Here is a 10,681-nt window from a genome sequence, read left to right as displayed (position 1 = left end):
TCCCTTCTCATAACAAATGAGAAGAGAGGATATACACTTAGTGTTTTTGTTCACTAGTCCACACACTTATGCCACATCTGTACCTATTATAGTGGCTTTGCTGCATTTCTGGCCACACCATGAAAGACACTTGGATTTCTTCCAGCATTTTGCTATTACAAATAATAGTGCTGTGAATATGCCTATACATAGCCATTGAGTACCTGTTTGCCTTTGTCCCTTGGAATGTATTTCTAGGAGTAGAATTACTGGGCTGAAGTGTGACTGGATTTTACTGACCAGAAGGCCTTACTAATACATTGCTAACAACAGTGGATGTGAGTTGATTTTTCTGCCCTCTGACAGGGTAGCACCAACTTTTTAACCTCCCCTAAATGTAATGGATATAAGGCACCTTTTTGTTGTTTACATGAACTTATTGTGAACTTCAGCATCTTCCCATGTGTTTAAAAGTCACATATATTTCTTTTCTGTGAACTTTCTACATTTTTGTCCGTATTCATGCACTCCCTTTACTGAGAAGCTTCTTAACAATTACCCATTCTCAGTTTTTTCAGTTCTTCTGTCTCATTCACCCTTGATGCCCTCTCCTGCCTCCATTTCCCCCAGGTTTCTTGCCAAGTCACTGGCAACCTTGTTGCTGCCTCTAGGGGTAAGTACTCAGTCTACATGCTTCCTGGCCCAGAATTATCTGGACTTGCTCATCTGGTGATGGCTCCCTCCTCCCTGACACTTCTCTTCAACTGGTTTTCAGAACACCCCTGGTTTTCTTTTTACTTTTCAGCTCTTCCCCATTTCCCTGACTTCTCAGCCTTGACTTGCCCTTGATGTCAGTCCTTGGACCACTTCCATGCCTGGCAATGGAGTCAGGTTCCCTGGTTTTTGATACCATCCCTAGGCTGTTAACTACCAAGTTCAGCTGGCCCAACCTCTCTTCTGTTCTCCCCTGTGCTGGAGGTACTTTTAAAAATGTGCTCTTAAGATATTTTCCTAACATTTCCAAAACTAAGCTGACCTTCCCTCAAAACCCATTTTGACTGTCATCCATTCTAACTAAATGAAAAGCAGCGCAGCTTCCCATTTGTACAGGCCATCAGTGCCTCCTCAGGTCTTTCTCTCACATGATCCCCACCAATCTGTGGGGAATCCCAGTGGCTGTACTTTTGCATACACCCCTAAAGCCCACCACTTCTCATAGGCTCCATCTCTACCATGGCCACGCTGGTCCAGGTCACCACCAACTTCCACCTAGATCACCCTAATCCACTTCTGTGCTTTGACATTTGCCCTCTCCATCTTTTTGTAACCAGGTGGCTAAAGGCATTCTTTAAAAATAGAAATCAGGTTATATCATCCCTTTGCTCATTACTTTCCAATGGATTCCATCTCATTTGGAATAAGACTTGGAGCCTTTGCAATGGCTAAACAGTCCATAGGCAGCCCTACAGTTCCCTGTGACTCTGTTGACCTCATTCTGCTGCCCTGACTTGATCTCCCAGGCCCATACCCCTGAGGATCTTTCCCTGGTCAGTAGGCTCCAGTCATCCCCTTGAGAAGATCTCTCTCCTTTTCAGGGGTTTGCCTAAAAGTGACCTCTCAGTGAGACGTGCTTTGACAAACCAATTTAATCAATCACTGTGTCATAGTTTTCTTATCTTCTGTGCTGCTTTACTTTTCCCCATATCACTTATTACTTTCCACCATATTATATACTTTCCTTAGTTTATTATTGTTTTCCCCAACTGATATGGAATCGCCTTGTTCTATTTTCATTGTTGCTATATTCCCAGCACTTAGATTTGTGCCTGGCACATAAGTATTAAACAAATATTTGCTAAATAGGCCAATGATTAAATTTAAAATAATATTTCCCCTGAATTGTTTGGCTTTTTCTTCTGGTATATAAGGGATTCAGATGCTTTTGTCATTTGTGTTGCAAATGTTTTTCCAGTTTATTCTTTGTCTTTTGATTTTGTTTACAGTAGTGTTGTCCTTGCAGAAATTTTTTGTTATTATGCAGGTTACATTGTCATTGTAAATTTACAGTTTCTAGATTTTATGTTATAGAGGATTCCTTTTGTGTGTGTATGTGCATAAATATCATTGTGATAAAATATACACATGACATAAAATTTATTGTTTCAACTATTTTTTAGTTTATAGTTCAGTGACATAAAGTACATTTACATTGTTATGCAACCATCATCACCATCCATTTCCAGAGCTTTTTCATCATCCTATTCATCTCTCTGTCCAGCCCAGGGCAACCACCATTCTACTTCCTGTCTCTATGGGTTTCACTAGGTACTTCACATAAGTACAATAAAGATATATATTTTTTATCAGGAGTTTTGATCTGTTCTTTCATTTGGGCCATGCTTCTTTGTCTCCTCATTTTGCCTCTCTGTGTTTGTTTCTATGTATTGGGTAGAGCTGCTATCACCCCCTGTCTTGGTAGTGTGGCCAATTGCAGTAGATGTCCTGTAGGATCCAGTGGTACAGCCTCCCCTATCACTCAAACTGGGAGCTTGAGGTGCACCCTCCATGTGGGCTGAGTATACCCTCTTCTTGTAGTTGAGCCTTGATTGCTGTTGTATCCAGAAAAAGAACTAAACAAAATAGAGATAAGCAATGTAGCAGATGCATAGTTCAAAACGCTGGTTATAAGAATGCTCAAGGAACTTAGTGAGTACCTCAACAGCATAAAAAATGTTCAGTCAGAAATGAAGGATACACTAACTGAAATAAAGAGCAATTGACAGGGAATCAACAGTAGAGTGGATGAAGCCAGGAATCAAATCAATAATTTGGAACATAAGGAAGAAAAACAAATATACAAAACAATGAGATTGCAAGAAGAAAAAAGAACCCAATAAAATGAAGATAGTATAAGGAGCCTCTGGGACAACTTCAAGTATACCAACATTCACATCATAGAGGTGCCAGAAGGAGAAGAGAAAGAGCAAGACATTGAAAAAATAATGAAACAAAACCGTAATTTGATGAAAGAACTATACATACAAGTCCAAGGAAGCACAGACAGTCCCAAACAAGTTGGATACAAAGAAGTCCACATCAAGATACATCATAATCAAAATGCCAAAGGTTAAGATAAAGAGAGAATCTTTAAAAGCAGCAAGAGAAAAGCAGATTGTTACCTACAAGGGAGTTCTCATAAGGCTGTCAGCTGATTTATTAAAAGAAACTTTACAGACTAAAAGAAATTGACAAGGAATATTCAAAGTCATGAAAAGCAAGGACCTACAACCAAGATTACTGTATCCAGCAATCATTTAGAATCAAAAGCTATCATTTAGAATCAAAGGGCAGATGAAGAGCTTCCCAGACAAGAAAAAGCTAAAGGAGTTAATCATCATGAAACCATTATTATATGAAATGTTAAAGGGACTTATTTAAGAAAAAGAAGATGAAAAATATGAACAATGAAATGGCAATAAATACATATCTATCAACAATTGAAACTAAAAAACAAACTAACCAAATAAGCAGAACAGAAACAGAATCACAGATATGGATAATGGTTTGATGGTAGCCAGATGGGAGGGGGATTTGGGGAAGTAGGTGAAAAGGTGAAGGGATTAAGAAGCATAAGTTGGTAGTTACAGAATAGTCATGGGGAAGTATAGTATAGGAAATGGAAAAGCCAAAGAACTTATTTGCATGACCCATAGACATGAACAAAGGTGTGGGGATTGCCTAAGGGAGTAGGGGGGTGCTAGGTGGAGAGGGGCAAAGGGGGAAAAGTTGGGGCAACTATAATAGCATAATCAATAAAATACAATTTTTTAAAAAGGTATTTTTTTTGAAGTTTTGAAATTAATATACACATTCTGGTATGTTGCTTGGCCAAAACATTCTTGTGATATTTCCATATATGCACACTCTGATCTCCCTAAAGCCTGCCTTTCACCTCCACCACTCCCAGCTATGAGTTTTTGTCCAGCAGAGATTTGCTGCTGTCTGCTGAAGGCTTCTAGGAATATTGTATGCTCTTTTGTTACTTTGCAAAGTATGATCCAGAGCCCAAACCTCGAGATGAACTGGATAAAAATTCAGATTCTTGGAGTTTGCTCCAGACCTAGTCATTCTCCATGAAGATTTGGTGGAGCTGAGTCATCAGCATCTTCCATGGTGCATTCATGTGATCCCCTGCTAGACACCTTTCCAAAGACAGTGCTCCACAGTGGGCAGTACCTTGATACAGAAGTGCAAGCCTGGTGGCTTCATCCCCACTCAGTCTTAAATTACTTATGCCCTCTGTGAAATGGGGGTATGAATTCCTGTCACAGAGATGAAACAAGAATTAAAAGATACCTTCTCTTACTTTATTTTGTAAGCTCTGAAAATACACACATGTAAGGGCTGTTGGCATAATCTTGGAACCTCTCAGTCCAGTTTCTGCAACTTCATTTTCAGCCCACCTCCAACCTCCCCACTGTACCCACACTCACTTTCACCAAGAAATGACAAAAGCACCCCTTTAGTGTGCAGGGACACAGTGCTGGCAAATCCACAAGTGCAGCCACACAGGTGTCAGCTCATTCTCTTTTATGTTAATAATTGAAAGGGACACTTTATTAACCTTTAAAAAGTGTAAGTACATTTACATACATTTTTATTTATACCTTATGAGATAGGTGTAATTTACAGATGAGAAAAATGAAGGTTTTATGGAAATGAGATTTCATGGGGAAAAAAAAACAAGCTTGAAATCCTGTGACATTTGGCCCAATCACCTGAGCCCTGGATTTCTTCAACTATATAATGGGAGCACAAGATAACCATTAACTCAATGGTTGTGGTATGACTGACATGGGCCAGCACATCCTGGTGGCACCTTGGGTTCACCTCCACAGCTGCTCCAGGTCTGTGCTGGCATCTAGCCATGTTGTATCCCAGGAATAAACTGGGTAAGCAGCTAAGAGTCATCTTCTGAGAATATTAAAATGTCTGTCAACCAAATCAGGCAGCTCCTGAATCTACTGATTAAACACAGATGTTAAGCCCTGCCAAAGTTGGGACTAGGAAGGCACTTGGGGTTGAGGGGGAAGGGTGGCAACCATTTTGGAATTCCCACCATCCTTTTCTGCCTATTCCCACAGATAACTCCAATTGGTAGAGAGTAGAATTCAGTGGGCAAAGTTGTGGGCCATACTTGGGGATATCTGCCCAAGTACATTCACCTGACATTGTCAGGTACAAAGAGAGGGCTTCTGTGGCTGAAGTTGCATGCACAACCCTGGCAGGAGGCTTGCAGCTGCTGGAGGGAAGGGTCTGGAGAGCTGCTACAGAAAATGCCTGCAGCAGGGCTGGGCCACCCCACTCCTGTGCCTTCCCTTGAAAAGCCCTTTCTCTGTGACACCCCCATTCATTTCAATAGTTTTTCAGCACCTACTATATACCAGGTTCCAAGAGCAGCAAAGATACATAAAACACTCTCTGAGATAAATAAAACAGTAATAATTCTAAAAATAATAAAAAATTAAAGATTTAATAATTATTAAACCCCCACTATTTGACAGGCTCTAGGTGTTCATTCATGTGATCCTCACAGTACCCTGCTAAGAGATGTAGCAATGAAGATCTTTGGGAACACCTGGAACAGAAAACCATTAGGGACAGGGGATTGTCAAAAAGAAGGAATGATTCAGCAGCAGAGAGCAGAACAATGGCTTCCTAGCAGAAAGAACAAAACAGCAAATGCAAAGGTACAGAGATGGGAACTGTTGAATGCACATGTAGGGAAGGCAGAGTGGTGGAGTTGAAGGGATTGTGTCATATCTGAAGGGCCACAGATGGGCAGTGATGTAAGGAGATGAAAAATAATCAGATGTGTGTGGGTTCCCCCGTGGGTAACATGGGGAGGAACTGCAGGGTGCTCCTGGATGCCAACAGAGGAAGCCTACTGCACTGGGGTCTGGATAGAGATTTCTGAGGCAGAATCTGGACTTCAATGGCTTTTGTACAGGCACAGCCCTTTTCCCATTCTTCAGGCTTCAGCTAGTGCCTGAAATGTAGCATGGTGGGGTTTCAGCTCACGTCCCCAGCTTGAGTAATTGCTTTTGGGGCTCTCCTGCTGCTGTCTTCTCCTGCTCCAAGAGACCCAGTTTACAGCTAGCCTTCTTGCTCTGGCCATTCCTAAGCTGGTGTCCAGGCACATCTCGGTGACCTGTCTTGTATCTTTAGCATAGCCAGTCATACTCCTTGTAAGTCTGTGATGAAGATTATGACCTCCCAAACAGCTCAGATTAAGAATTCCAGGAGGAGTACTCTGACTCCAGCCCATCTTCTTGGCCCAGCTTATTGTTCACTCCAATGGATGTTCACTCAATAAAACATGGACATTAGGAGGAAGACAGCTATTGTATTGAAGGACTTCCAATCATTTATTTGGAATAAAAATAACATATAACATTCTAAAAATGACTGAGACTTTGGAGTTGGAATCAGACAAATTGGGGTTCACACTCTGGCTCTGCTATGTGTGGCCTTGGGCTCCCTGACCCTCTGTTTCTGCAGCTGTGTGTGAGGATAAAAGGGTGTTTGTGATGTGTGCACAGAGAGCCTGGTGTGTAGTAAGTGATCAACAAAGAGCAGCTCTTGTTATTATTAGTGATTTCAGCTCAACTAAATAATTTCTGGAAATACCTATGTATTAAAACTGTCAACATGACCCAACCCTGAAAAAAATGTTACTTATTAACAGGTGTTGAGAGGTAGTGAACTTTAGTTCATAGACATTTTCTTTTGTAGACACACTAGAAGGAGTTATGGATAAAACAGATTCACTAAAGATTGTACAGTTAAGGGAGAAGGGAACACAATGATAAGGAAACATTTTACAACTGGTGAAGAGATGAAGATCATTAGCAGAATTATTCACCCTCATCAGGGATCAAACTATCAGACTTTTCTTTCTTTCTCTCTCCCTTTCTATCTCTCTATCTCTTCCACACCCTCTCTACTTTTTTCTTTTCTCTTTCCTTCCTCCCTCCGTTCTGCCCTCCCTCCTTTCCTTTCTTTTTCCTTATTTTTCTTAATGATTATAGCAAGGATGAAAATAATATTATAAATTAGATGTACTTAGAAATGGCTAATGGTAATCTAAAGGGGCACATCTTTTTCCCCCCTCTCCTTTCTTCCTTTTTGCCCTCCCTTCATCACTCACTCTTTTTAAATGTTTTATGATAAAAATTTTCAAACACACAAAAGTAGAGAGAATAGCATAATGAACTTCCATGTTCTCATCAACCAGTTACAACTTGTATTGTTTTGTCACTGGTATTGTTTTACCTACTCCCCTATTCTACCAACACTTTATTTTGCTAGAGCATTGAAAGTAAATTTCCTCTTTTTAGAAGGACACCACTTTTATTGGGTTAGGGCCCCACACCTATGACCTTGTTTAACCTTAATTAACTCATAAAGTCCCTATCTCCAAATAAGTCACATTGGGGGTTAGAGTTTCAACATATGGCTTTGAGGGGAGCACACAGTTTAGTCATAACAGCCATCTTAGACCCAGCAATGGAAGCCATAGAAAAGATGCCACACCTTCCTTGACTGCCCATCTCATGTTGTTCAAGTCGTTGTATTATGGTTCTCTTTGTTACAGCAGTCTTTAGTTGTAAGCTTATTTTACAATAAGTTCTTAGCTTATTTTCTAACCAGTTCATACATGCATATGTTTATAAAAGCTCTATTGATGGCTTCTATCTGGTTACTCCTGATTGTACCAGAGTAGTGAGGAGAAAAGCTAGCTAACAGCATTTCAAGTTGCACTGTCACACTTAGTATTCAGATGACTATGGGAAACAATTTTTCCTAATTTGTAAGTAAATGCCTAAAACAGTAATATTTACAGCAAGATTCTTACTTATAATGAAACATCACACAAGTTCCAGCCCTCCATACCTCCAGTTTTCTTTTTTTTTTCCCCTCCCTTTCTCTTCCTGTGGTGGGGATGCTAATGTCCTAGGGCGAGCCAGGCAGTAAGGCAAAACTACACTCAAAGTGGAACATCTTTCCAAGGTTTAATTTTCAGTCCTCCTCTCTGCAATCCAAAACCAGAGCAGAGATTTGCTTATGAGAGTGAAGGATTTCCACAGTGACCTTGGAAAGTGTTCTTACCCTTTTTACTGGTAAAACGGCAGTAGAGGGCCCCATCGGTTTATGATGGGGACCTTGACTGTGCAGTGATGAGGACAGAAGCAGCCAGGCAATAGGAGGTAGCCTTTGCCTTCCTCTGCAGAAGGTTGGTGCTCTGGCTCCAGGAGGCACAGAAAGTCGGCACTCCGGTGGACCCGGTTCGGGTTTCCCTGGGCCAGGTACAGAGCATGGGAAACTGGGTGCATGGAAGGGCAGATGCTGGGGAACCTACATTCATCCTTCACTGTGCTCACATGATCCACTGGTGGGAAGAAGCTGGGGTGTCCCAGGTCTTTGGCATTCATGTAGTATCTTTTGAAGGCAGGGTATCCATCCTCTAGCTTGGGGTTGGGGCTGGGTATGAACTTATAAAACTCTTTTTCCCGAAGTTGGGTCTCCACCTTCACTTGCTGTGGGAACAAATCACACATGAGTGAAAGGCAATGTTTCCTTGGAAGTATCCAAGGCAAAGCACACTTTTCTTTATTAAAAAATATTAGTTTTTGAATAGTAATATATATTGAATACAATAGAGGGAAATACTGAAATAATACAAAAGGGGTAAGAGTGAAAAGTGTCTTTGGGGGGCATTGGAGAAGGTAGAGAGATCAAGCAAAAAATAAAAAACTCATGCATATGGGAAACAGGTGGTGATTGCAGTAGGTAGGGAGGTTGGAGGTGGAAAAGGGTATATGAGAGATAAATGGTTAATGGAAAAAATACAATAAAAATGAACTATTCAAAAAAAATAGAGAAAAATCTTTCCTACCCTCCTCCTCCCTTGGTTCCCATCTCCAGAGGTAACCACTGTCTTCAGTGTTTTCTGTATCTTTCTAGAAATATTTTATGTACATTTAAACATAGTTGTATATATCTGCACCCTTGGTTTGTACATAAACAATACACATTGCAATTGAATTCTGTGCTTTGCTTCCACTAAATAATTTATTTCAGAAATTGTTCCATTTTTGTTTGTACAGACTTATTATTATTTTTAATGGAGCTACCTCAAGATAGAAAAGGATTTCTTAAACAAGACTGTAAAAGAGCAAATGATAAAGGAAACAACTAACACATCTGGCTGTGTTAAAATAAGAACTGCTATTCCCTGGAAGTCAGTGAAAGGCAAAGCAGCAAATGGAGAAGAGTTTTGCCACATACGTAACTGACAAGTGAAAGATATCCAGAATTCAAAGGGCTCCTACAAATTAATAAGAAAAAAGATTCATAATTCAATAGAAAAATGGCCAAAAGACATGAATGGACATTTCATGCAATAATAAATATTCATAAACAATGAAAAGATGCTGAACCTCATTAATAATGAGTGAAATGAAAACTATGACCACAGAAAAATGTTATTTCAAATACACCAAATTGACAAAAATTTTAGATGTCTGGCAATACCAAGTAGTAACAAGATTAGAGAGTTACAAGAGTGATGGCCTCTGCTGGGGAGAAGGTGCATTGATGCGAGGTTTTGGAAAATAGTAATGTCTCCTGTGGCAACCAATTCCACTCCCCAGATGGGTGAACTCTTGCATGTTAAGCTGTGCCTCACCTTCACTGCAATATTTGGGGGTATCAAGGTAACAAAAAAGTAAATAATCAGATGTCTACCAGTGGGAGAAGGGACAAATATATGGTGGCCTATCCATGCAATGCAATTCTATGCAGCAGAAAATGAAGAATATATCATAATGTTCAGAAACAAATAAAAGTCACAGAAGAGTACCATAAAATATGATCCAATATATAATAAAGTTAATAGAAGGTAAAATAAAACAATTTGTTTAGCAGTATACATACATACAAGGTAAAACTATTTCTTCTTTAAAACACACATACACACAAGAGAATGATTGGCCCAGAACTCAGAACAGCAGCTCTTATAGATGTAGGGGAACATATAAACGGGGAGGGTCACCCACAGGCTCTGAGGTCCTGTTACCTTACTGTGTGAGCTGCCTGAGAATGGGTGCATTAGTATTTGGTTTATCAGTGCTATTTAAGGCATCAGTGTATATTATTTACATTCTTCTGTATGTGTGACATATCTGATGTGCATTTTAAAACATATACACATACACATAAAAGACCTCTTAGATCTCTTGGTATCAAATGTTCTAAATAAGTGTCTCCAGGTGTACATGTAATAAAAATGAAATAACAGTGATTTCAGCGGGCAGTTGAATAGAATACAATCCCGAGTGACTTTTTACCTCTCGTGGTATGACTCTGGAGTACTTGTGCTTCCCATACTGTTTATAGTTGACCATGTAGGAGCTTTGGTACATGTCTAAATCCACAGGGGCCTAAGGGGCAAGGGCAAAAACAAAGCAAGAGATTTATCTCATTCTTCCATACACAGGCATTCAGCGGCCTGGAATTGGGAGCCCTTTGTGATCAGGCCTCTCCTGGCCTCTCCCACATCTCTCCTCATTCCCCTCAAAGCCCTCTATCCTCCAGCCTCACTTCTTTCCTCTTTTCACATGTGCCTGGCACACATTCT

The 10,681-nt window shown here is 40.3% G+C and overlaps 1 protein-coding gene across 1 annotated transcript; it reads right to left on the bottom strand.

Moving 5' to 3' along the window:
* Nucleotides 1-7,226: 7,226 nt before the first annotated feature.
* TEX37 (testis expressed 37) lies at nucleotides 7,227-10,478 on the bottom strand. Its single transcript, XM_028511328.2, has 2 exons — nucleotides 10,392-10,478; nucleotides 7,227-8,579 (listed from the first exon to the last, which is right to left on the bottom strand). The coding sequence occupies exons 1-2, from the start codon at nucleotides 10,464-10,466 to the stop codon at nucleotides 8,157-8,159; spliced, it is 498 nt and encodes a 165-aa protein (XP_028367129.2). The 5' UTR covers nucleotides 10,467-10,478; the 3' UTR covers nucleotides 7,227-8,156.
* Between the last annotated feature and the right edge of the window lie 203 nt (nucleotides 10,479-10,681).

The sequence above is a fragment of the Phyllostomus discolor genome, chromosome 5, assembly GCF_004126475.2.
Source record: "Phyllostomus discolor isolate MPI-MPIP mPhyDis1 chromosome 5, mPhyDis1.pri.v3, whole genome shotgun sequence".
NCBI classification, from domain to species: Eukaryota; Metazoa; Chordata; class Mammalia; order Chiroptera; family Phyllostomidae; genus Phyllostomus; species Phyllostomus discolor.
Note: the sequence above shows the minus strand (reverse complement) of the source record. Positions and strands in the feature narration are given on the sequence as shown.

Excerpts from the sequence above, each read along its gene's own strand:
- TEX37 (XM_028511328.2), bottom strand. The coding sequence starts at position 10,466 with ATGTACCAAAGCTCCTACATGGTCAACTATAAACAGTATGGGAAGCAC. Across the intron at positions 8,580-10,391 it reads CCAGAGTCATACCACGAGAG|CAAGTGAAGGTGGAGACCCA; the intron begins GTAAAAAGTCAC and ends TTGTTCCCACAG.